Source organism: Numida meleagris, chromosome 2 (genome assembly GCF_002078875.1).
Source record: "Numida meleagris isolate 19003 breed g44 Domestic line chromosome 2, NumMel1.0, whole genome shotgun sequence".
NCBI lineage: Eukaryota > Metazoa > Chordata > Aves > Galliformes > Numididae > Numida > Numida meleagris.
This window is the reverse complement of record NC_034410.1, coordinates 23,505,113-23,531,412: the sequence shown is the minus strand read 5'-3', so window position 1 is coordinate 23,531,412 and position 26,300 is coordinate 23,505,113. Positions and strand designations below refer to the sequence as shown.

The 26,300-nt window shown below is 38.8% G+C and overlaps 1 protein-coding gene across 3 annotated transcripts in view; it reads right to left on the bottom strand.

Annotated features, from left to right (window-relative positions):
• PPP1R9A (protein phosphatase 1 regulatory subunit 9A) overlaps positions 1-26,300 on the bottom strand; it is a 134,240-nt gene that overhangs the window by 42,316 nt on the left and 65,624 nt on the right. For all 3 annotated transcript variants that reach the window (XM_021386252.1, XM_021386253.1, XM_021386254.1), the window contains 4 exons: positions 21,372-21,504; positions 20,742-20,862; positions 15,867-15,971; positions 1,592-1,727 (listed from right to left, as the gene is read on the bottom strand). In XM_021386252.1, coding sequence (XP_021241927.1) covers positions 1,592-1,727; positions 15,867-15,971; positions 20,742-20,862; positions 21,372-21,504 — 495 coding nt within the window. The remainder of the gene's footprint in view (positions 1-1,591; positions 1,728-15,866; positions 15,972-20,741; positions 20,863-21,371; positions 21,505-26,300) is intronic.

Genomic DNA, 26,300 nt, shown 5'->3' with positions numbered 1-26,300 from the left:
ACACTGGAAATTCTAATACTTCTAAGCTTCACACAGTTAGAATCACTAGCACTGAGAGCAAATGGACTTGAAAGGGTAGTTTTTTTGGTACATTTGTGAATGCATATTCATTCAGACCATGTAAAGTGATATTTCCTTGCCCAAGAGATGCCATGCTTTCCAGAGCCAAAGAACATAAGGCTGGTAGTGGAGTTTGGATACAGCCACATTTGTCCTATCAAAGTAAGGTAAGTTCAAGTACCAATGCTCATATTTGATAGCAGATGGAGCAGAAGTGCTTGTAGTGACCAAAAAATGTCTTTGAACTGTGGCTAACGTGCACTACAGAACAGATCCCATTGTGATAATTGGCTGGATGCAAGTTACGTGAGTTTACTTGGAAGGCAAAGTCAGGTGACAAAAAAATAAAACATATTCAGGACTGCTTCAGGTTTCTGATACAATCTGCTTCTTAATAATACTGTTCAGAAGGGAAACATGCCTCACTGCATACCTTAGTAACTATATCTGTCTATTCTGAGAATAAGGCTTAACACTTCTCACCCATACACTGTCATGGAGGAAATGGGTATGACCTTCAGTGATCTCAAGGCTGTTTTTGTGCACTTGCACATTTGCTCAGAAGCCTAATTACTTCTCCTTCCAAAAGAGATCTCTGATGATACTCTGGATCTCCACTGGTGGATGCCTTTTCCTGTCTTCCTCCTCCTTCCCTCACATAATGCATTGAAGTCCCCTTTGCACTGCACCTGTACACCTCATGGTCACAGACATGGCCACTGTCCCCAGTATAGTGCTGTGATAAGAAGGCTCCTGTTCTAAAAGGTAGAGGGAGTTGTCTCTTATTTATTTCTGAAATGAGGATAGATCTCCTTCAAGAAATCATTCAGCAACTTGAATTTTAGTTCTAGAATAAACAGGAGTCAAAACACTTGCATGTTTCTATAAGTTGAGGAGGAAACAGAGAGGATATGGATTTTCTAGCCTTCGTGGTCTCACACAGCCACACACGCATATGCATCCCAAATACATACAACTTCTGTCTATATGAGTTAAATATGCTCCTATGATAGTATTCATTCTAATACATATTCAAATATTTTTATTTTTAATATCAGCAGAAATTGAAGTGTTTACTTGGAATTTTCAGAACATTTCTTAATGTTCTGAATAGTGAACACCATTAATTCTTTCAGGAAAAAGGTAAGGTTTAAATCTTCCCAACCCAATAAAAGTTGGAAGGTGACTTCTACCAGTGCCAACAGAAAAACAATGCTTCAAAACATGCACAAGTAAAACAGCTTTATTCCCTTATTTCAAACAAAGCAGATGCCTTTGGAAGAGCAATGTTTTACAGAGACATCAACCAAATTGATATTTGCTTTTATGGAGCAAAAGAAATACTTTAAATCCTTGTTGTAAAGCTTTGTTCTTCAAATCGGACTTATTGCCAAAATCTAAAAACCGGTGGCAGGGACAATGGAGATGCGCAGAGCTGACCTCTGAGTGACGCTTAAAAAGCAGGAACCAGGAAAACAGAAAGCAGAACATGAAAACCCTCTGCATATTGAAACATTAGAAAGCACGTTACCTCATCATCATCTGCATCGTACTGTGCATAATGCTGCTCCAGGAGCTCTCTCTGGCGGCGTTCTTGTTCCAGAGTTTGGCTAATCAGCTGCGCAACCTCGCTCACTTGGCCTGGTTTTTCTCGGCCAATTACAAACCTAGACAAAAACATTATTGAAGAAAAGATCACTCCTATTGTTTTACCAAAGTTCTTTATTTTCACCTATGTGTAGAACAGAGAGTGGCCTTTTTCTTCAAAGCTACATGGCTGCAACTGTTTCACACGTGTTCTGTGGACTCCATTTGCCAGAAGGACACTGTGTGCAAGACAAAGGAGTGATGTGACCATTGCCATATTGACAGCAAGAAAAAAAATAAAAGTGGCAGTGACCACTACAGCCTTCATTCCAAATTTAGCAAAAAAAGATTTGCAGAGTTCGAACTTCACAGATACAAACCTAGAGCAGGGCCATTAACAAAAAATGTATCAGCACTTGCATTCCCTTAAAAGCAAGACATTTCTCAGAAGCCTATGGAAGTCCAGATGCACACCAACAGTGCAAACTGCTGACAGCTCGCAGTGAAAGGAGCGTGCATGGGAGAAATTTTTTTCCCCATCTTCACTCTGAAGACATTTCTGAGCTCTTCGATTTGCCTTTCTGCTATGACAGAGAATCGATTTCTACGTTTTTAAATCTGACAGATACCATTTCCCTAATTTTAAACTGCATTTAAATCTTTTATTTCACAAATTTCTGTTGCTAGGGAGCTTTTTTTTTTCTCCACTGTTAGCTATCTCTGAACATTGGAAGTGTGCTTCTTTGGCTTAACAAAAGACAACGGCATCGTCTCTTTCTTGGCTAAGATTTCCACATCTGCTTTCCAATTTTGCTTTCTGCAACTGAAATCCAGGACTGGCTTTGACTGTAACACTTTTTTTCAGCACAATGCCATATCTATAGTTAGATATTTTGCTACCTGTAGCATTTATTATGAACACTCGTTATACATTACTAACACTGCAAACTACCAAACAAAAATACAATTCAAAAGGTGTCAAGGAATATTTTCTCAGCAGGCTAGAAAAACAATTAGAGAGTTACAGATGAAAAAAGTACAATGCAAAGCTGAAAAGCACAACCAGTTAACATATTGCACACGGTAAACTATTTGTTTCCACAACATTTGGCTCAAAATGATATATTTAATTTATTACTGGAATGAGAGGTAGAAGTGTGCATGATATCCTGTGTGAGAGAATTATTTTGGTTAGTTCTGTTTATTGCTATTAATGTCAAGTTTCTGTGAGTGGATGAATCTGAACCCATTTCCTACGGCAAATCATTTTTCAGATTCTATGAAGTCAGGCACTACAGAAAAGAACACAATTTGGAGATTATTTCAACAGCAAAATACGTGAGTCAATAATTACTTTCAAAAGGATAAAGGTGAGAATAAATGACTCTATGCACAATAATGAGACAATTCTCTGAAAATAATTTGCAATAAAGACTTAGTTTAAAAACATCAATAGAAAATAGAGTAGAAAATAGGAAAAAGCTTAAAAGCAAATAATGCCACCATTTTAATCTTAATCAAAGCAGATCACAGTCTGGCACTCGTATGCTACAATTACAAAATATGACAGCAATGACAAAGACCTGGGGCTGAAAGAAAAAGGATGTTTATTCGTGGCCCCTTCATCCGTTCTGCACACTGACTCATAGTCAGATCCTGCTCCCCTGAATTTTAATTTTACGGCCAAGTATTACAAAGACTGAAACAGCCACACTTTCAGTCTCACATGGGAGGAACAATGAACTTTCAATATTGCTACAAGAAGTAAAAAAGGATTCAACCCATGTTTGCTGTGCATTTATCTCTTCTACTTCAAAATAAATTAATCTGTACACTGAATACCTAGGACAGACAATATATAATCAATCTGAAGTATGATAACTCCTGATTATTTGGGACTAACATAAAGATTTTGGAGTTTCTATGCTTGAAAAGGAAGTTTTTATGGTTTCCAGCTGAAGAATCCCCATTTCCACGTTAGGAATATTTTAGACACTGTAGTCTGTGTTGCATTAATAGTTTCAAACAGAAAAGGATGTTCAGGTAGAAAATAAAATGTTAAAAGTTATTAATTTTTTTTTCAGCCAACAGCCATTATCATTTTAATTATACAATTTTCAAGATTTTTATTACATGTCAAAATTAAGGTCCTTGATGATACCTGAAGCTGTCGATGGTACATGAAAGCAATGACAAAACACACAGCAAATGTTTTCCAAAAAATAATCATGCAAGAAATCTTTTATTTTCCTATAATTTATTGCATTAAAGTGAAACATTTCCAAAGTGTCTGAAAATAAACATTTAGAAATATTAAATCTATGATTGATGTCAGTTCAGAACTGCCAACTTGTAAAATGGAACGCAATGGACATGGCAAACAATTACATATTTTACATACAAAACCAAACCTTTTGGCATGTTGCATTCCATGACCTTAAGTATATCAAATTATATATAATAATTATGTTTAACCTATAACTAAAGTAATTCATATATTATAAATTTGTAAGTGAAAGAGAGAACATTTCTCTCTTGGAAAACCATAAAAGAGGCCATTATTAAAATGCTAAGCATGAATTAGAAGCCTAGAAAGGCTTTAGATATAAGAACTATCAAGATATAAGAACTATCATAATCTGAAGTGCTTAAATATGAAAAAGAGACATAAGGTTGTGATTCACTGACCACAAAATTAGTCACTGAACCATCATCTGCACACTTCAGTGAAATGGCTAATTATGTATTTCCCATCACTCTGCCTCACGAAAATTAAGCACATGCATTTCAGTCTTGATTAATTAGTCTCAAGGGCCACAAGTATTACAACAAAGACCTATAAATTCTATCAGCAATAATATCCTTAAGAAGCTGGTTATGTTTCTGGATATGAGACAAATGAGGGTTTGAAAACCTTTACTCTCATCATGACAATATTTCCCTTAACTATTAAAGCTATAAACGCAAAATAAAAACAGGCCAATCTGCGAAGCTGTACAGTTGTTAGCACAACTGTACTAAATCTCAGGCCACTACTGACTATTCCCGATATCCACAAAACTGAAAGAGACAGGGAGAGAACAGCACCAAGAAGAAGGCTTGAGCTGACCTTGATATTCACAGCTGCACAGGATCTAGCTGAATTACCAGCTGTGAAGTATTATTCTCTGTGGTTATGGTGTTAAAATAAACAGGGACAGGGCTAGGAACATAATTAGTACTTGAACCTATGACAGATATAAGAAAGTATAAAAGAATATAACATCTGGAGAAATTGAAAATTAAGCTGCTGGTGGTTAAGAAAAGCATTCTACTGAAATTGGCAACACCTACATCCCCTGCAATCCAGTCAGCATGTAATGATGTTAAAGCACACTCTGTATATGGCTTTTTGCATATTTCCAGCTTTTATTAAATGAGGATCTGCAGACCTGCACTTCTTGAAATAACAAAATATATAAGTACACATGTGTGCAAAGAACTTGATTAAATTTTGAAAAGTACTTTGGTACTAGAAAAATGGAGGGGGCAGGCATCAACTTTGTGACACAAAACTGATGCTCCACAGCATGGATTTTTAGTGACTTATTCTCAGTGATCATTTCTTCTAAAATACTTCAAGCATTCAGTCCCCAGTTAAAATAACTTAGCTTTGATTCCTTAAATATAACACAAATTAATTGAGAAGAAAGAAGTAAGAAAAGTTTAGAAAAGATTTTCTTGGAAACAAAGAACAGAGTTTTTACTACAACAGGATTCACAATGACATTTTATCTTCCAATATTTCCTAAAATATCATTTGGTCAACAATAAATGTATTTGGGAAATTTTAACAGATTTTTTTTTAAGACAGGTTTTAAAAATGGTTTTCCTCTGAGCTTTAAAGCACAAAGCTTCTGCTACCATTTATCTAATTTATTTCAAGATGTCTTTAATTACTTTCTCTGGCTGGTTCCATTAGGATAATAACCATATAATTAATCCAAAGTGCTAAAAGTGTTGTGAACCCTGTAAGAAGGCAGTTTTATTTAGTTACAGTAGAGCAAGCTGGAACTTGATGCTTTTTCATAAACGAGAAAAAAAATGGCAGCTTGAGATACAGAGGCCACAGACCGGGCATAAGGAATTCACTAACTGTGAGGTGCCACTAAACTTCCTCAAATAAAAGGATCTGAAACCTAAGAGTCAAAAAGACTCTCTGAAGCACTGCATAGTTTAGTTCGGATGGGAGCTCTGCTCTGCCCCAGTCTGTCTCAGCCCAAAGCAGAATTGGTTCTGAGAAGTGCAAGGAAGGGATGCCATCAAGAGGGAACTGGTCAGGCTTGAGAAGTGAGCCCATGTGAACCAAATGAGGTTCAACAAGTCCAAGTGCCAGGTGTTGCACTTGGGTTGGGGCAATCCCAGATATGAGTACAGGCTGGGAGAAGAACTCATAGAGAGCAGTCCTGCCAAGAAGGATCTGTGGATTCTGGTGGACGAAAAGCTGGACCTGAGCTGGCAGTGCACACTTCTGTTCCAGAAGGCCAATGGTATCCTGGGCTCCACCATAAGAGGGGTGGCCAGCAGGGAGAGAGAGGTGATTGTTCCCCTCTACTCTGCCCTTGTAAGGCCCCATCTGGAGTACTGTGTCCAGGCCTGGGGTCCCAGCACAAGAAAGATGTAGATTTGTTGCAGCAGGACCAGAGGAGGGCCACGAAGATGACCAGAGGGTTGGAGCACCTCTCCTATGGAGAAAGGTTGAGGGAGCTGGGCTTCTTCTGCCTGGAGAAGAGAAGGCTCCAGGGAGACTGCATTGCAACCTTCCAGTACTTGAAGAGAGATTACAAGCAGGAGGGCAACTGACTTTTTACATGGTCTGATAGGGATAGGATAAGGAAAAATGGCTTTAAATTAAAGGAGGGGAAGTTTAGGTTGGATGTTCAGAAAAAATTCACTACTCAGAAAGTGGTGAGGCCCTTGACCCCTGGAGGGGTTCAAGGCCACGTTGGATGGGTCCCTGGGCAGCCTGAGCTGGTGGGTGGCAGCCCTGCCCATGGCGGGGGTTGGAGCTGGATGATCTTTAAGGTCCTTACCAACCCATGCCATTCTATGATTCTATGATAATTCTATGATCCTATGGTCTTCAGCAGTTTTAAAACTCTCTAAGGATGGAAAAATTCCACACGTCCCTCTGCAAAGCAGTGCTGCCCTTTAGCCTCTCAACCATTCTCTCCAGTTTCATCTCACCTGTAAAATTCCTCAGGGTCTTTCTGTTTTATGTCTGCCATATCTCTGCCCCCACCCCGCATCAGAGACAAGCATGTATATACTGACTTCTAAAGCTATTAGCTGTAACAAAGGGGAAATGAGGGCAAATGGTAAACAAGGAAGTAAATAAGGTTTGCCTGGAGATTAGTGATTGTGGTGACTCAAAATGGGAACAAACAAGCAAACAACTCTGCCTGGAGATTAGCACCCAAAGTAACATGAGGAAGTAATCACCATCAGTGGATGAAAGAGGCAAGGACTGAATGAAGTCACCTAAGGTCACATAAGAAACATCTGATCATAACCCTTTGGCACCAGAAGTCCAGTCGATTTTCCACTCACCTTACAGTCACCAACAAGTCCCACCCTCATCAACCAGATACAAGGACGCTAGGGGAGATCACATCAAAAGCCTACCTGAAGCCAACTCAAAATCTACTGCCCTCCCCTCATTCACAGAGCCAGTCTTTGGAAAAACTGAGACACAGCAGACACTAATTTATCTTCCAACTTTTCTGCATCCGCAGTTTCCCTGTTTTGTCACTGGCATATCTGAAGAACCCCTTCTTGTCTCTTTTGTGCTTTTACCCTTCAGAGCAGTAACCCATGGGATTAGCATGCATGGTTAATGCTGTTAAAGCTGCCATCAAACTTCACTGAAGAACTGAGCAGTTCTTCCCTATTTTGAGTAACACATTTAGCACACTGCCTCCTTTAGTTGTCTCATTGAACATTTGTGTCAAGGTGTTTTTGATATGCTCCAAAACTCTCCTGGATTACCATCACTCAACCAAGCTGCCCTTCTAGCAGATGCTGGAGCAGTGTGAGTCCTCCTTAAGTGTCTAGCCATAACTTCTAAACACGTCACTTGTTTCAAAGCAAGAGCTGAGTCATATTCCCTTCTGACTACATTATGAAGCTTGATGGCAAACACGCTCTTGCCCCACTTTGTCAGTAGGTTTAGAAGCCAATACCTTCTCTGCAGCATCAGTCGCACAACCTGGGCTTGATCTGCATCCAGTCCCATCTGACTGGCATGATCGAGAAGAAAATCTATCTGTTGTCCGCTCCAGCCCCCAGAGCCCTGTGACATGGTTAAGGTATTCTTCAGCAGCTCCGGCAAAGTAACAGCTGAAGGGCCAGAAAAGCCTAAGCAGCCTCTCCACAGCACCTTGGATATGAGCCCCTGATGAGCTATACTGCTATCAACACTAAAGGGATAACAGAGCCAGACAAAGTCATGTAAAAAACCCATGCACTGGTGTTAATGCACTTAGATTAATTATTCCCACAGAAATCAATTCTAGGTCAAGGCCTCACTGACACATTATCTTTACTCAAAACCACTTTAAAATTAGCCAATGGGTTCAACATTTTGGCACCCTCCCAAGTTCTGGTTATTATTCTGCTCTGCACTTGTCTGAGCAAAATCAGGGAGAGAACCTCCTCCACCTCCTCCAGTCAGCCTGACAGTTTCCCAATACAATACTCATTCTCAATTCTTCTCAATTCTTGAATACATGATGATCAGTATCATTTGTAGCACCACTGAATCCTTATGGGAATGGTCTCCTCAAAGAAACACTTACAAATCTATGTTTTAACTTTCCTGAATGTAAGTAAAGCACACACACAGTCCCTGTTCAAAAGGTGCAAGTGCTATCTGGGAATGTTTTACAACCTTAACTGCACTGAGGTGAGATCTGCCTTCCCTCATCCTCACCAGTGTTGGCATCTGTGGAAAGCAAATCCAGGAAGGCAATGCATATGGGCAAGAAGTAAGCTGCTGAGAGCTGACCATGTCCTCAATCTAGGTAATTACATGACCCAGATTCTAGCCACGCTGAGCTCAGTCCAGGTGTAACTCCGACAGCACCATATTTGTGGCATGCTGAATTATCCTGCAAGGATGAGTGTTGGGTATTTCTGCTCAGCTGTCACAATGTTCTATCACAATAACCAAGGTACACCAAAGCTTGGTAGGAACTTCCACAGCATATTTCACTTAGAAAGATGACATGAATTAACTAAACAAACATTTATGGTGGCATGTCAGTTGCAGCATTAGGAGTTTTTGTTTAGATTAAACTGACTTGAGGATAACATGATTCAAAACCTGCCAAGTTGCTCCTTTTTTCAGAAAAGGAAAAGACAACCCGCTCCATACGAAATCCAGCCCTACTGAATCTTACTAATTCATGTTAAATGTATTTTAAAACAATGCTGTAAATGCCTAGCAAAATGGTTTATAAACTCAGCTAAAAACTTCTCCACGGTTTATTTATACACTTTATGGTTAAACACATCCTTTCCTATCCAAATGTGCAAATATTTCATGAAATTACTTGCCATAAAATTCAAATTAGCTAGCTCTCCAGGCACAGGGGCGATCTTAATGCCAGTAAAACAAACAGTGCCAGGAAATTCTCTTAAGCGCTAGTAATTGATCATCTGCACTGTTCAATTGACGAGACATTCTCTGGAACCATTTGGCCCGAGTTAACCAGTACTCTACCCAACAAAACTCAGCCACAGATGAGGAGTCAGCAAAGGCTAGGAGTCAGCTTGGATGCTTCCAGCAGGCAGTTTGGACACAGATGCCCTGCTCTGCGAGGTAAGAGCGCTGAACAGCATGAGCAAAGACTGCTCCAAGGCCAGCTGGCCTCAATGCCCAGGGGCAGCCCGAGGCATGCTGCACCCGCTAGAACAGGCGCAGCACAGGAATACAAACAGCACTGCAGTACAGCCAGGCTTACCTCACCAGTGCTAAGAGTTCACAGTGCTCGTGAGTAATTTCTCACATTAAATTCAGCAAGCTGTGCCTGGCAGTCTTGTAGATTGATTACCAGTGCTGATAGCTCTTTGCAAGGACCAGGAATAAATAAGAAAACAGCTCATATTATGTAATTTTTGTGTTGCCATACTGGAACAAATGGGAGAAATTTACACTGTTTAGGTACAAGGCACCACAACTGAAGTTTCTACTGAGTCCCTCATTCAGGTTTATCATAGACTTCTCAATCTGCCCAAGAATCAGAGCATGCACTAAGCACAAACGGCTTCCGAAGCACCCCTTTATAAAGTCCCAGCATGACAGAATTGCAGAGTAAAGGACTTTTCTTTCATTCTCTTTCTCTCTTTTTGGTTCCAGCATTCGGATTAAAGGAAACAGATACTGGCAAGAAAAGGAAGAACAAAAATATCACTTCCAGACAGAAAAAAAAGACAATATAGTTCAGCCCTTTGTATCAGATACAGAGGTCGCATATTTTGCTTTTGGCTGCTGTCTCATTGCCCACAACTGGGAAGAAAGAGTAATCTCTTCTGTCTCTTCCACTGCATAGATCTGTACATAGGATGGAGAATGCCAGCAAACATTTAGAGGACACAGTTGTTTCACAGGGCAAGAGCACAGGCAGAAAAATTTAAAAAGAGCAAGAGAAAATCTGCATAGGGAGGCATGCTGGATGAAGGGAAGATGATTATGTAGGGGAAGGATTCACAAAAACAAAGCAATGCAGCTCACTCCTACCATGAGCAAATATCGTTCCCCAGAGAGGTATACTGCTGTTGGCTAGATCCTGCCGTTGACTTCATCTGTCCTCTATACTGTCTGATTGCTTGCAAAGACACAAGTGTTTAAATTACCTTTCCAGATGTTGTGATATTAAACAAAACTAACAGCAGGCATGCAAATTACTCTTTTTGAGACAGTATATTTTCCAGAAAGAAATCAGCTCAATACGGGGGGAGGAATTTGCTGAAGAAAGAATATGTTGATTTCTCAAATTGGTATCAATTAAAAAGTGAATATTTCAACTTTCTGTCATTTAACTGCTCCTTGTATAAGAGCTATGTAAAAATGTAAAAACTTCATTCTTGCATTTCAGATTGCATTTGTACTACAGAAAGAGATAAAGAAATTAGGTGATGAACTGGAATATGGGTTGCAACAAAATCCTGCTTTGAATTAAAATTGTCCAGATAGGAAAAGCCACAAAATGATAATAAACAATTCTGTATAAGAATAGAGAATTGTTAACTGAAAAAAGCCCCAGGGTTTGACAGCTACACTGCTATTGTTGGAACCTCTTCTTCACAAATTGAGAAGATTAATTAAACAGCAACATGGCAAAATTTGCTAGCTAATTGTTTAGTTTCTTTATTAATATTGGAAGACTTTGAGGCATTTCAGAGGAGTTTAATTAAGGAGAAGTTGGTAAATTTGCTGCTAGGTTAGAATTAATATAATTACTTTGAAGGTGGTGCCAATCAAGAGAAATGTGACAGGTTTTGTACAGGTTCCCCAAAAACTCAAGAGCGACTAAGAAAGCACCATGAGAGCATCTGCTCAGTGCCTAGCAACAGTTTGGAAGGCTGAGAGAATGCTTAGTCTCATTCAGAAGACAGGATACGGAAGGAGGAAGCAGAATTTAAAATTTTCTTCTCCAATAAAACAATGAATCTGGCTAACTATCTTAAAAGAAATCTTTCAGAAGAAAGCAATAATAATAAAAGCATGCAAGCAGCATATGAAGGACTGGCATTTTCAGATGAATCACACTCTTTTCTTCTTATCACAATCCAGTAAGACTTCTTGGCATCCCACTCTCCTTTCTTGGGACCTTGTGCTTCCCACAGCTGGATGGGAATGAAATTTTGCATTTAGTGAGGCTGCAAAGTGAAGTCACTCCCCACCAGTAATTTTTCCTTCATTTTCTGGACACAACTGAAAGTTCCCACATTTGTCCTAGGAAGGACTGACGCTACATACGTATGGTAAAAAGACAGTTTTCTCTGTTAAAGAACTAGGTTTTCTCTCTTGTGGCACTGTGTTTAAGAAAAAACGTCCCTGGAAGTATACGACTTTCCACGTGAACTTTCTCTGATAATGGCATCAGGGTCCCTAGCATCCTTGCATTACTATGAAGAATAGGGGAAGAGTGAAGTCACACATGCTCAAGACCACAGAAGCAACTTCAAAGAACTTTAGATCTGCTACTCATCACCGCAGTCCATGAGGAACAACCAAGCTCGGAACTAAAATAAGCCGGAGAATCTCCAGGATAGGATTACCACTGTCAAGATGCCCCTTTGTGTTTTATGATAGGAGGCACCACTTGCTAACCTCAGGTTGACAGATTAGATCCTAAATGGGTCAGAAGATGCACAGAACAGTTAGTGATATTAGTCTGCTGCTGCCCTCTGACTGCTCCATTAATCTCAGAGCAGGGGCAACACTCAACAAAATTAAAAATAACACAAATTTCAGAAGAAAATCCCTACTTTATAAAGTAAGATTCTGAAATACACTAAGATATCAGTAAACTAAACAGTTAAGCAAAATTATAAAGAAGACGTGATATTTACATGAATTAAAATAGCATTCATAGTTGCATTTGCCAGATTAGAGTCACGGGGATACTAATTCTCAGCCCTAAACACAGAAGCTGATTGCCAGCTGGGATTACAGAAGAATTTTCTCTCCTTTCTTCATCTCATAGGTTACCATAGTCCATCTGCTGGGTGCTGATTATCTTCCTTGAAAACACCGTAAGAAAGAATTGAGGAATTTATTGTTATTGGAGAGGCCAAATCGGTAGGATCAGCGGTCTTCTGCTGTGGAATGACTACCCTTCCAAATAGTTCAGTACACCAAACAGTGGATAAGATAATAATAGATGCTTGTGTTTGCTTATTTTCCCCCTCCCCCTCAACTAGAACAGTTCAAAAGGTAAAAGTCATATCTCCATTTTCACAGATTCCTTACTATGTCAGCTACAGACAGTTTGGATAAATTTTTCTGGCAGAAACATTGCAAAATCTATTCTAGGTCAATGACTTCCACTGTCAGGATCATTCAAAATGTTCTGAAGGATCAAAGGAGAAAAACAACTCACTAAGTATTGGTATTATGCAAGCTTCCTGAAGAGGTATCGACTGCGAAGAATTAGGAACTAGCTTTACTGTCATTCTTTTCATGAACGTCCTTGCAACTGATCACATATAATAAAGTCTCCTACCAAAACTAACATGCACTTTGCTTAGAATCTGGATGACATGACTGAGTATATGTAATGCTGCGGGTTGTAAGCAGGAGGTGATGCCAGTGAAATGCGCTGTATCTCTCTGTGTACAGGATACCAGGCAGAAGAAAGATACATGCAGCTCACGCAATAATCACTAAGATAACTATACTTATTAAAGCAATTCTATAAAACCCATCACTCTGACACTGTTAAGTAGCACAGAAGCATGTGTGAGATTTCTCCTGTGAAGGACAGATTCAGGAAGCTGCCTTGTTTTGAATTAAGCTGTGTGAATGAGGGTATGTGACTGCATATTGCCTGCACACTTGTAGTTCAGATGGGACACCTGCAGAAGGAAAGGCAGCAGTTATTTACACAGCAGGTTAATGCTCTCTTCTTTTCCAAAGATAGCTCAGCAAACAACCTTTTCCACTACTCCTGCCTTCCCCAGCGACATGGATCATTAATGGCAGCTACCAAGGCAATGACTGCACTCAAAGGTCACTAGCACTGCTCTTCACACTTCAGACAGGCAGGAGCTAAAGGCTTGGGGCATGCAAGGAATTCTGCCCAAAAGACCCTCTTATGCTGCTCCCACGGTTCTGGTTCACAGATAGTGGAGACATAGGATTTTTCCATCTCATCTCTACCACAGGTGTACCTGGGAACAAGGATCTGACACAAAATGACCATTCTGTCCACAAAACGTGTAGCAGGCAGAGCCCTTGTATCATACAGAAGATGAAAAACAGTCAGCAGAATATAAATACATAATTTTTGTTCATATCTAAATTCATTAATATTAGCTCTAGCTTACTTAACAAGCAAATGTTTAAAACCTATTGTAAAGACAAGACCACCAAACCATCCTGCAATCTCTATCTCCTAAAATGAAAGCTGACTGGAACTATTTCTAATTTTGAGGAGCTAAAACCCACCAGAGTCCCTCAGTGTCAGCAGAGCACCAGACAGCATGGCCACTCAGCAAGTGAGCAGAACCTGGGAAGCATGCTGATGCCACACAACGCTCAGCAGCATCATCAAGTCTCACTTCCAGATTATAGTAAACCAGGAAAAAAAAAGCATGTTTTTCTCAATCAGCTTGTGTAAAACAGAACAATCTTTTTTTTTTCTTCCCCCACGAAATTTTAAATGAAACAAAAACAGAGGAAATTGCATAAAATTTGTTTCTTTTGTCTAATTATGTATAAATCAGTAAAAGGTTGCTAACCATACAGCATGTCAGTATGCATACAGATCCTTCTGACTTCTATTTTATTTAATAATATTTAATAGATTAACTATTATTCTTATTTTAGTTATATTTTGTATAATCATATATATAATATTCTTACTTTTAAGTGTTTTTTTTTTTTTAATCTAGTTGTGATACTAATGCATGAAGTCATTTTTCCTGTGAATGCTCAATATCTGAAGCTTACTCACAAGGAAAGATGCAGAAACTTACACATCTCTCCTTGATAAATGGGACCTGTCAGAAGCCAGTGATCCCTGAGCGCAGGATACCTAGCAAGCTTGACAATGTGAGCTCAACAACAGTGGAGAAACACTTTTTAGTGTAAGTCATCTTATGACAAAGGGACCTAGACTGCAACCAGTCTGACTGTAATTTATATCCCATGAGAAGATTCTGGGAGCATTTTGTGTGAATGTTATTTTATATTTCTTCTTTTCTCCAAATCCATTACTTTTCCATAGCGGAAAGAATTCCATTCTGTAACTTATTCAATAACAATTACACAGACTAAGCTGATTATGTCAGAACTTTCCTTTTTCTTTTTTTTTTTTTTTTGAGTTAAAACATCAAACACAAAATACAGTAACATTTGCTCTGTGCACTCAAACATGGGAATACATTATCCTCTGTCATGAGGATTTTATATTCAGAGGTCCCAACTCTGCAGAAACATAATAAAGTTGATATTCATTTTTCTATTCAACTCGGTAGGTAAACTCACAGCATGAGTTCTGTCTTTGCAGAAATAAAACTGATGTAGCTACAACTGTGAATGCTACACAAAAATATATTTGCATGCAATTATACTACAGTTTTGAATAATTTTTATTCCTAAATAACTTCCTTCTGGTAAAAACCTTGATCAACCACCTCCACAATTCTGTACAGAATTCAGATTTCAGTATTATTCCTTGATGTTGTAAAGGAACAGCCTTGGAATTTCTGTGGAAACCTGCACAGCAGCATAGAACACTATTGGCTGTGGGAGCTACATCTGTTGCATTCAGTAGTTCAGTCATGGTTCAAAAGTCAGGTCTGAACTCAGAAGAATTCAGCTGTATTGATTAGAGAGGATTTGGAGAGAAAACCAAAGGGTGGCTACAGAAAGGCTGCTGATTTGCAATATGCAAAAGATATTTCTGGAATTATTCTGCACAATTATATGTTTGCTGAAATTAACAAGCTATTAAACAGAAAAGCTATGTGACAGAATATGTTTTTAAATGGCAATACAGTTAATTTCTCAGTAAATGTTCTTACTCATTTACAAGCATTTTAGTCTTGTATTTACATTCATTTTCTTGCTTTTTAAGCATTTTATGGATACTTGCAGTGACGCTTTTCAGTTAACCACAGCATAGGAGCAGAGAGATAGAAACTCAGAGACGGTGTAAGGCCGGGGGCAACACAATGAATCAATACAGGGCTGTTACTCTACCACACCAGCAGCTCTCGGCACCACTGCCCCAGTATCCTCCTCTCCTCCCTGCTGAGCTTGCAAATGTGAGCAGTGGTGTGCTGTCTGCCTTACTCTTCCTGCCCAGGGGCAGTGGCACAGCCAGCAGAGAAGGGACAAAGAGGCCAAAAATTTCTGCTTCTACCTAAATAGACAGATTCTCCTGTGAGAGAAGTCAGGTAATCTTTAGCACTCAATCACCATTTCTTCTTACTTCTAAAATACTCACCTGACCTTCCCTTTGGTGTTTCTAAGAACAGTTGCAGCAAAATTTTGTGTAACGCCAACCAGACTGATGCCATCAACTTCCACAATTTGGTCATTCACTTGGATCCTTTCAGGGAAAAACACAAATATACAAATAAGTTATGGAGTTCTTGGAGGATTTTCAACTAAACTTAGCGTACAGAGATTTTAATTTGATTCTGAACAAAAACTCAGTCATAGCATGATTGAGGTAAATAATCACACAATCCAAACTACTTTCTTCCCTGAACTGGGACTGTACCATCCGAAAATACTGGCAAATATTTGGAAACATTAGCAAGGAAGCAATGAAAAATGTATCTGTCTGTCTTTGCATCTCTCACAAATCCAGGCTCAAAGTTACCATTACAAGTAACTGCATCAATCATCCAATAGCTTTCCTTTTGTATAAATACAGCAACACAAATTCCTGCCTTTGTCATATGACTTAAATTAAATGAGAAACTTGAACTGTTCTTATATCATTCTTTCCAAAGCCAATCTTTGAAAACAGCATAAGACATAGCTTTGGTATTTCACACTAACGGAAAAAAATGTGATATTTAACTAAAACAACCTGCTCATCTGTAGGGAAAAGAGCTCGTGCATCAGACCTAATTGTGACCTACTCTTTTAAAATATTTCATCTATCTTGCTCCAGAACAATGAATTCCCAATGTAAGAGGCACTGTGGGGCACAATATAATAAGGTCTTGGACCATTTTAACAAGGACTATCTGTTTAAAACCAAATACTGGTTTACAGTTGATACACTGTTTGATGCCGAAAAGTTAAGAGAAATTAAAGAAACGCTGCTTTTATCTGAAATGAGCGCTGCTATGGAGTCCCTAGAACTGGTATAAAAATGATCTAGTTTAAATCATTTGGAAGGAGGATTGCTATGTTAAACTGTCCTCTAGTGATATGCAAACTCCTATCATTTCAAAAATAATTACAATAGAAAAGCACAGCCTCACATTCAGAAGTTATCATAATGAGCAATTTTCAATGATGTACATAGATGCTACCAATCTATGCAATACAGTTTATAAAGGAATCAAGAAACAGCTTTGAAAAAAAAATCATATGAAAATAACTAAATTGAACTGTTTAACATCTCAAGATATTTTAGATTTCTTTTTGAAGACAAACTTTCACAGCAGAGGCTTTGAAAGAGGCTGAAGCATCCTGAATTAGGGAACTAATTTCACTGTCAAATCTGAGACAATGCTTTGCAGCTCTACATGTGTTCCAGCAGTATCTCCGCTGATGAGCTACGAATTAAGAGATTTATGCTTTGGAGGCCTTACAACACAGAATGCAAGTGTGCTCTGGGCAGGATCTCCTTTCTGTGCATAAGAAATGCTGCAAAAAGAATCTTTCAGACAGCCTGCAAACTCCTATCCTAAAAATCACATCAAGCATTTTAATCTCAGAATTCTGGTTTAACCATTTATGCATTTAATAAATACACGTATCATATTAATATCTATTGTATTTGGATACTATATAAAAATTAATATTTTTCTTGTAATTTAGCATAATGAGTTGCAGTCATATGGCTGCAGGTGTTCCAAGAAGGAAACTTTATGAAGTTGGTGCCCACTGAGGAGAAAACTGTCACTCTCTTGGCTGAAAATTAAAGGGGGGAAGACTAGATTCCTCTGTAAAGGCAGTTCAGCTCCCATGTTTTACATAATTTACGATGTAGTGCATTAGTATTGTTTACACAGATACATAGCACAGTATTTCAGGTGATGAAATATCATTTTAGAGAACTGTTGTCTGCAGTTTTGTTGATCAACTGCAATTGACTCTGATTCCTTTTGTTCTTAGGGTGTGTTTCGCATCTCCTTGTCTGTACAGCTCCTATATTCAATTCCAGCTTTTATTTTTATGAACATCGCCTTCAAAATCTCTCTTTCAATACATACACATATTTTCATTACACATAAACATGCATATATATCACACAACATACAATTAACATAATTATTATCCAAATCGTATAATTACATGTAATACAAAAAGGAAGTCCCTGTCTGTTGCCATGTATGTTCAGCACTGCCCAGACTAAAACACTCTCACAGCCACGCTCTCCAGGCAGCCTCCCTCTTCCTTGGGCAACCACTCTCCAGCCCCATTCCCTCTGCAGCTCCAGACTTCCCCTGTACCCATACCCTTGCCCTAACGCCCTGCACACGCTGGGTGCCAGACAAGCCCAGCCACTTGATAGGCCAAAATGTCCTCAGAACACTGTTCTCTGGACAGCCTTCCCTTTGTGGTTGCAAATTCCCTCCACAGCCCGCTCCACCTGGAACTCTAGGCTTCCTGTCCCTCAAATCTAATTTCCAACATGAAAGAAGAATTAGAGTCTTGTTGGCAAAGCCTAGATTATAAAGGCTCAACTGCTTTTATCATCAACTAAATTGGTAATTCTTCTGACAGTTATTTTCTAATGGCTGTGACTTAAAACTCTGCCTATGTGAAGTAGCAGTTCTGTGAAGTAGAACCAAAGGAAGTCAAATAAATACTTGCATAATTATTGCTCTGTGTGATGAACTGAAAAATATAACCTATGCAGAGGCAAAGTTCAGAGTATTTTTCACGTTAGTAACTGTGCAATGTTTCAAAACAGTTGTTCTTGATGTTCTCAAAATACTTTAAAATGACTCATCACCATAATCATTTGAAAGAAAAAGCTAGCACATTGGCCAAGAAAGAATTTTATTTTTCTTATTCAGTCTAATGATTGATTTTATATTTTACACACTATTAATAATCTCTCTTATTAGCACGCTTTCATTTGGATTTCTCTCACAGCACTGTCCGTGGTTAAACACTGCCACACAATGCCTTTCAATATGACAACTGAATGCTACCTGTTTATGCCAACTTGAATCAAGCCAGTGGTGCTCAAACACCGAGAAACACTTTTGTACAGATTCTATGTCTCCAAGTACTTTATACCATGATTTGATGGGTCTTTCAATAAATGATAGACATTATCCTACAGATATTGTAATGCTTAAAATTATAGCTTCAGAGAGCCTGCTTCAAGATTGCTGAAAAGTTATTCAGAATATCTGATCCAACTGCTGAAAAAGAGTTTTATTTTCTGTTCAGAGACTTTGATTTGCTATCAGTGTTAATGACTAACTAGGCTTTTCACAAGGATGAAGTTAACAGGACCTTTTACAGTTGATGCACTTTATTACTGAACTGGCTGCTCCTGACTGAGAGGATTACATATTCCCTTCTCAAGTGAATTATCAGTCAGGCTCTCAAAGAAAAACTGAGAGGGCTATTTCTCAGCTGACTGAACATTCATGCAGTTGAAAACCAACACAAATATTAGAATAGCCAAAGAAATATATTATTTTTTCTCAGATGACAAGCTCCTTTCAGATGGCATCTAGGGAAATGAAAGAAGAGACTTGTAATTGAGCATTAACTTCTGGAGCTCACTCAAGACATGTGAATAATGAGAGGAACAGAAAATACAGATTATCGGAGTCCAGGTGTGAGCTACTCTGATTTTCAACCAGAGAATTTCACACAGAATGCCAGTTGTGAGCTTAATGCCTTTTGGCTGAGCTTAGGCATATTTTTCAGAATAAACATTCACTTAAATTTAAAGTAATGAATGAGTCCATGACATCCTGAGATGTCAGCATCTTTACTTCCCTTCCTAATTTTTTAAGCCTGGGATAAATCAGTACTTGGCCTTCCAGCTGGGGTCTTATTGCCAAAATCTGTAGAGATACTGAAAGCTCAGACTGGAAGAGGCTATACTTGAATAGTTTCAGAGCAATGTTATTAAACTCTGTAAACTCCTGACAGGTAGAGAGTGCTGATTTAATTTGTATAGGGTTTCCACAGCAGAACCCTTTGCCTGGCATTTTAAGTATGCAGTATGGGTAATACTCACTACTTTCAAAGTCTGCACAGGATAAGAAGTTACAGGTAATCACCAGTAAGGAGGAATTCAATTCCACACCTTTGCTTCATCTGCATTTCCACATCAGATGCCACTCTCTCAGACTGCCCCTCTGTTGCCATCTGTCACATGGCAACAACATGTAATGGAATATTGGTTGGAAGGTTCAGCCTCTACTGCCATGCCACCAACATCTGCCTCTGACGCCATGGGCCAGCATAATAAAATAGGAGGCATTACTTTTGGAGCAAACCTCATATGTTCAAAAGGAATTCTTTGAGTTGCACATTTCAAATAAGCAAACATGAGCATTGTAAAACCTAACCTATTTAATGGAAATATTTACGTTGTCAGTTCCTATTGCAATCGAGCAATGTAGTTTCAGTCCTGTAAGGGTGAAAACCAAATTTTGAAGACTATACATATTAAGAAATACAAAGTGACACTATGTGTTAGCAAACTTGAAAGGAGGTGTATTTAATAAAAGTTAATAGCTCAGAAACACTGAACTATTTTCCTAATCATATGTTGAGCAGAACTGCTTTTCATAAGCACTAACTGATAAAAGTTGGTTTGAAGCCAAAAGAGCATGTGGGAACTCAAAATCATTCACAACTACCTTCAGCGGCGATGTACAGTATGGAATCTCCAGCTTTACTCATGCTAAAGCACCTCAGTTTTCAGGTAGTCTCAAACATGCATCCTTGGCATATCTACTCTTCTTTAACAGTTTAACCGTCGCACCAAAATAGCATATTTTCATACACTACTTCAGGTATTTGAACCTTACCAATAGCCTCAGAATTTTACTGCTTTCTGTTATCATTATATACATTTAGCTAACAGTTCTTTCCCGTGGAAATCATAATTCATGATAATTAACACTGGGAAAGTTTCCAAATATTGAGTCTACTTTACCTGCCGTCTCTTTCTGCTGCCCCACCTTCTGTTACTGTTTTGACAAATATTCCCAGTTTTTCAAGGCCTGCATCTGCTCCAACTCCCATCCCAATAATGCTAATGCCAAGTCCATCTTCATCTGTGAAAAAGGTAAGTGAAAGCAGAAACTCATTAAATTTGAGTTTGTATAGTTATTTGGTCGGTAAACATTTATGCTGTTTCCTCTTGATTTCCCACATAAACAATGTTAATTCCTTTTGATCCCTTTGATCCCTTTTAAAAATCTTGTTATTCGACTGCATTAATTACACACAAAAATATTACTTTTGCCCCCATGAGGAGCTCAGAACAATAATCAAAGATTTTTATTCTTCCAGTGAAGAATGAAAACATCACATAAACCACTGCATAAAATCATAAAATCATGTGTTAGTGGAGTGACACAAAACAATTACTGTAGGAAAATAAAGAACTGCGTGTTTCTCAAATGTTCCTTTAATTTCTTACTGAACAGTTATTGAAATCCAAAAAGCCAAGGTGATTAGTAGGGATTCATGGAAACCCAAGATTGGCTATGTAAGCATGTGGACTACCTCAGACTTGTAGATCAATTTCATATGAACTGGAAGGGGCATGCAGACTACATACCTTTTTCGAGTTCAACTGGGAAAAGCTCCAGCTTTTCCACACGCTTTTCGAGTTCATATTCAGCTGATGCAGCCACTGGGTCAACTTCATCATTTCTCCTGTCATAGTCTTCATTGGAGTACGTATTGAAAACCTGTGGAAACAGATCAAAAATTATTCAACTACCTACTTCAGAAAGAGTGCCAACTTAGGAAAATAGCTGTTGCTTTTGTTCTGTGATGTTGCTGACTTTGAAAGGGATTTCAAAGGCAAATTTCTCCTGTTCATTCACATTTCAGGTATTTAAATTTGTGCTTTTTTTACACAGAGTGCCAGTAAGGTTGCAAAGATCAATTCTGAGTATAAATGGTATTGTTTGTGGTTATAAATGCAGAAGGTAATCTTGAATAAGTTGGCCTTTCCATCTCATAATTCACTTTATTAAGAATGCATCATTGTTAAAGATTCACAGATACGGAAAAGCCAAACTCACTGAAATAAGTATACAATCTCTGTTTCAGTCTTTATTTCTAATAAAGTTCCAGCTGGCATTCATCTAACCAAAGCTAGACCTGAAGACTACTCCATCTACTTTTACACCACCTATGCACACAATTACATGCTATGCTTCATAATATGTACTAAATTTTAGGAGAACAAAGTATACCTTCCTGTGTATTTTTAAAACAAACCAGGTTCTCAGCCTTATTTCAGCTCTAAAGCAGTAATTTAACACTGCCCTGGTTTCAGATGGGACAGAGTTGATTTTCTTCATAGAGTTCAGCTTTTGGCTTTCTGAGAAAAACAGTGTTGATAACACGCTGATGTTTTAGTTGCTGCAGAGCCAAGGACATTTAAGTTTTTCAGCATCTCGTACTGTCCTGGCAGCGAGGGGGCCAGGGGCACAAGGAGCTGGGAGGGGACAGAACCAGGACAGCTGACCTCAACTGGACAAAGGGATATTCCATACCATATGGCATCATATGAAACCCATAAACATGAGGAAAGTTGCTGGGGAGGCAGCTGCTGCTCGGGGACTGGCTGGGCTTTGGTCAGTGGGTGGTGAGCAATTGCTTTGTGCAACATCTGTTTTGTAAATATATTTATATTATTATTATAATTACTGTTATTTGTCTCTTCCTTTTCTGTCTCAGTAAATAGTTTTTATCTCAACCTACAGGTGCTGCCTTTTTTTCCAATTCTGATTCTATTACATGAGCCATGTTTTATCATGCTTCCATCATGTGCACAGACCTCAATCACAGATTATTCAGACCTTCAGTAACTTCAAACAGTTAGTGGAAGCTTATTTTCATACTTCAGATATCAGAGTTTGCCAGCTTTGTTCACATAACTGCTCAGTGATGGCAGTGATGAGAGAATACTCATTTTTAGCAGCAATAATTTTACTGAACTTCAGTCCCACACCCGTATCAAGTTATGCCAAAAAAAAGGAAAACAGCCAAAAAAAGGAAACTCCTCTTTCTTCTTTACAGAAGGTACTAGCACACAGCCATACTTTGCTGTACCCCCGTTTCTCTGATGGCACAAAACACCACACCCTGAAGGCTGCTCCTAGGCCTCACCGACCTCTCTGGCACCAAGAGGCACCCACTGCCGGCAGCCAGGCCAGGCCCCAGCTGTGCCTCAGCTGCCCTGCCGCTGCTGCTTCCCTAAGGCAGAACAGACCTTTGACACAAACTTCCTACCTATTTCAAGAACAATGCTGTTTAATCTGTTACTATCACATGCAGATAAGCGTGTACCAATAGCTAGTAAGAATTGTCTTAGATCGCAGTCCAGAAATATAGAGGTAAACATTGTGGTTAACAACATGAAAACAACTCTGAAGATTTCTTTTGAGTGTCTTCCACTAATAATGACTGCAAAAGCAAATTCAGAAAACCAACTGCCAGTAGGCAACATTGATCACTGATTATGGCTGCTCCTACCCCACTGCTTCCCAACAGAAGCAGTGACCAACTGGCTCCATTTCTGAAACCAGATGCACTTCACACACACTTGAAAGCAAATTAAAACCAAGTAATCCTGCTTTCCATCTAAATCCGATGTTTTGTGACAGGCCAAAGTAAAAGAAGAAACAGTAATGATTCACATTCATTGTGGAGTCTGTAAAATGCCTCTTCCAGTAATAAGCCTTTCCACCTCACATCTAAGCCTACAAGCTTGAAGGTATTTTGAGTGCCAAATGACATCTTGGCAAAGCTATGCTTGCAATATATGCCTGGAGGACACTGTCCCAGAGAGGGTAAATCTGTCCCAGGTTTGCTTGGCAGAACCCTCTATCACCTGAAAACTAATAGGAGTTCTAAGGAAACCTTGCAAATACTTCTGGGGAATGGAGGAAGAGACCACCATGTAAGTGCTGATACAACTGTTGCTCGCAAGAAAATCTTCATTGAAAAGCTGTTTTAACAACACTTCTGTGCATTAATTTGTCTTAAACAGTGAAGATATTAATACTGCAATACAAAATACTATTAAAGTCTGCCGTAAGTATAGTAACTGTGCTATGCTTCTCACAAAGCTGCTGCAAAAAACCTCTCAGCGTTACATAAAGTTGCTGAAACAGGAACTTTATGGAAATTTTAATTCCTCTATTTTAGATTGATGGGAAATGATAAAAAATTACCTCTTCCAAGAACACTGAGATAATAAACATTTTACAAGAACTCACAAACATATCTTGCATTGATTTCTAGTAATATTGATGCAAGAAAAAATGTTTTAGCTAAATCATAATCCTCAGAGGCCTTCATAAATATATCCAAAAGATAAGGAAAATAGGTCACGCACTAAACACTGTGCAATGCTGCTGTACATTTTACTCTGCTTTAGCACGCATATTTCAGACTGGAGAAAAGATGCTCCTGCAGAAACAAGCATTGGGAAATGTAACAATTTGGTTTAAAATAACCTGCAAAACCTATGTGCAAGTGCTGGTCATGTGATGGGCAACTAACCAGACACTAACATGCATCAATAACCTTGAGCTGTCTAGTTCCCTAGACGCCTAGGGAAGGACACAGTAAGTGAGCCTGCATACAGTCAGCGACCATGCACCCAGTGCATTGTAAAGGCCTCTAGTGCTGCAGTAACTGCTGCTCCTGCTGTCAGTCACATTCGGCGTTTGAACTGCCAGTTAGAATGGAAAAACAAAACAGAGAGTGTACATTTAGCAGCCTGACAGAGGGATTCTCAAAAGACTTTTGTTACTCTACGTTTTTTAAAGACCTCTTTTCCACAAGGTAAAGCCTTCATCATATTATCTCTGTCTGCTGCTTCTCAGTAGGTAGGAACACTTAGAAGAAGAATCATGAACAAGCTCTAGCTACTATAGATTGGCCACAAAACCTCTAGGTCTGAAATGTGGCAGAGTCACAAAAGCAAGTACAGATTAAAAATTGCAGCTGTGAGCTTATAGCTCAGACTGTCTGATTTATCAACATGATGAGAGAAACCCATGTTTCAGCTGTGGAACAGAGATGGTATTATCAAGGGAAATGGAGATGCAGCCACCAGCTGATGGAGGATAGCAAGAGGGGCAGGAAAACACTGCTTGCGGAGCACAAGGATTATGGGGAAAAATCATATCAGAAAACTAATATGTTTATTTCTGGATTTTTTCCATCATTTTAACTGGCCCCATTTGTTTCCTTTTGTTCAATGACCAGTGCTAGTGTATTTTGGCAGCAGCTTCAGATTTGTTGCAAAGTGACTGGATATGTTTCCATAAATTTTCTTTCAAAGCTTCAAATCACATATTGCTTTCTTGATTGGGATGATCTTTCTTGAACCACATAAGACAAAAAACCATGGCTTCTTGGATCTTGCTTACTTTTGCAGAACACTTATATTTATAAATGAGAAGAGAATTAACGATGGTGGTAGTGGTGAATATTGTTGCCATTGTATTAAAATACACCACGCCACTCGTACCTTATCTAACTGAGATTGTAGGATTACTGATAGCATCAGGGTAAAACAGTCTGTGTATCTCTCCTACTTGGCATTAACTCATCACATTTTTTAGGTCATATGACCATGCATGCTGCCCTGAACATGTGTTTTTAGAGAAAAAAGGAGGAGGCAGTTATTTGTCATTTACTTCATTTTGTGTGATCACATTTAATGGATGACTTGTTCTTTTAAGCAAATCCGCAGGTGTTAAAATTAATAAAAGGAAATTTGTGGTTGGAAATCTTTCTTCTTTCTGAAGCAATCTATCCACCATAGTAACGAACTGCTTGTTTTATGCAGACATGAGAACTGTCACTCAAGATTTTAGTTTGCTAAAAATAAAGAAGTTAAATATTTTCACCCACAAAGTATACTTAGCTTAAGTAGGCCTGTTTCACCAAGTCTGTCACCACTGTGTTTCCTACAGTATGCACAGGACTGCAGATCTGGAGGAAATCTCCCATTCCTTTGATTTAATAGAGTTGGTTTTGCGCTCACACTGCTTAAGGACCCACTACAGGAAAGTCTACGGAGCTGTCACTTAAAGAAAGCCTACTTAAGGAATATTTAATACATCATCTTAATCTGCGCTTGTAACTCTCAGAGTATTTAGAAACAGCAAGTTTCCAGGGAATTCACCTTTGACATTTGCAAGGATTTACAAAAAACACTCAAAAGCACAAGAATCAAAACCCATCAATAGTGGTGACAATTAAAGTGATACTAAAGCTAAATGTATATGTGAACACAAACAGACCTTGAAGAATCGGCTGGCTCTCTTGAACACTATAGTTAATAGAATGTACTTCTGTCTTCACTAATGTGAAACAGAAAGGGTCATCAGCAACTCCTTTAGCACCAAAATCATCACAAAGCTCCAACAGAGTCTTCTTTTGGCCATGCAACATTATTTTGCAAACATTTGTCACAGAAAGGTGAATAATTACAAAAATACCATACAGTTTGTCT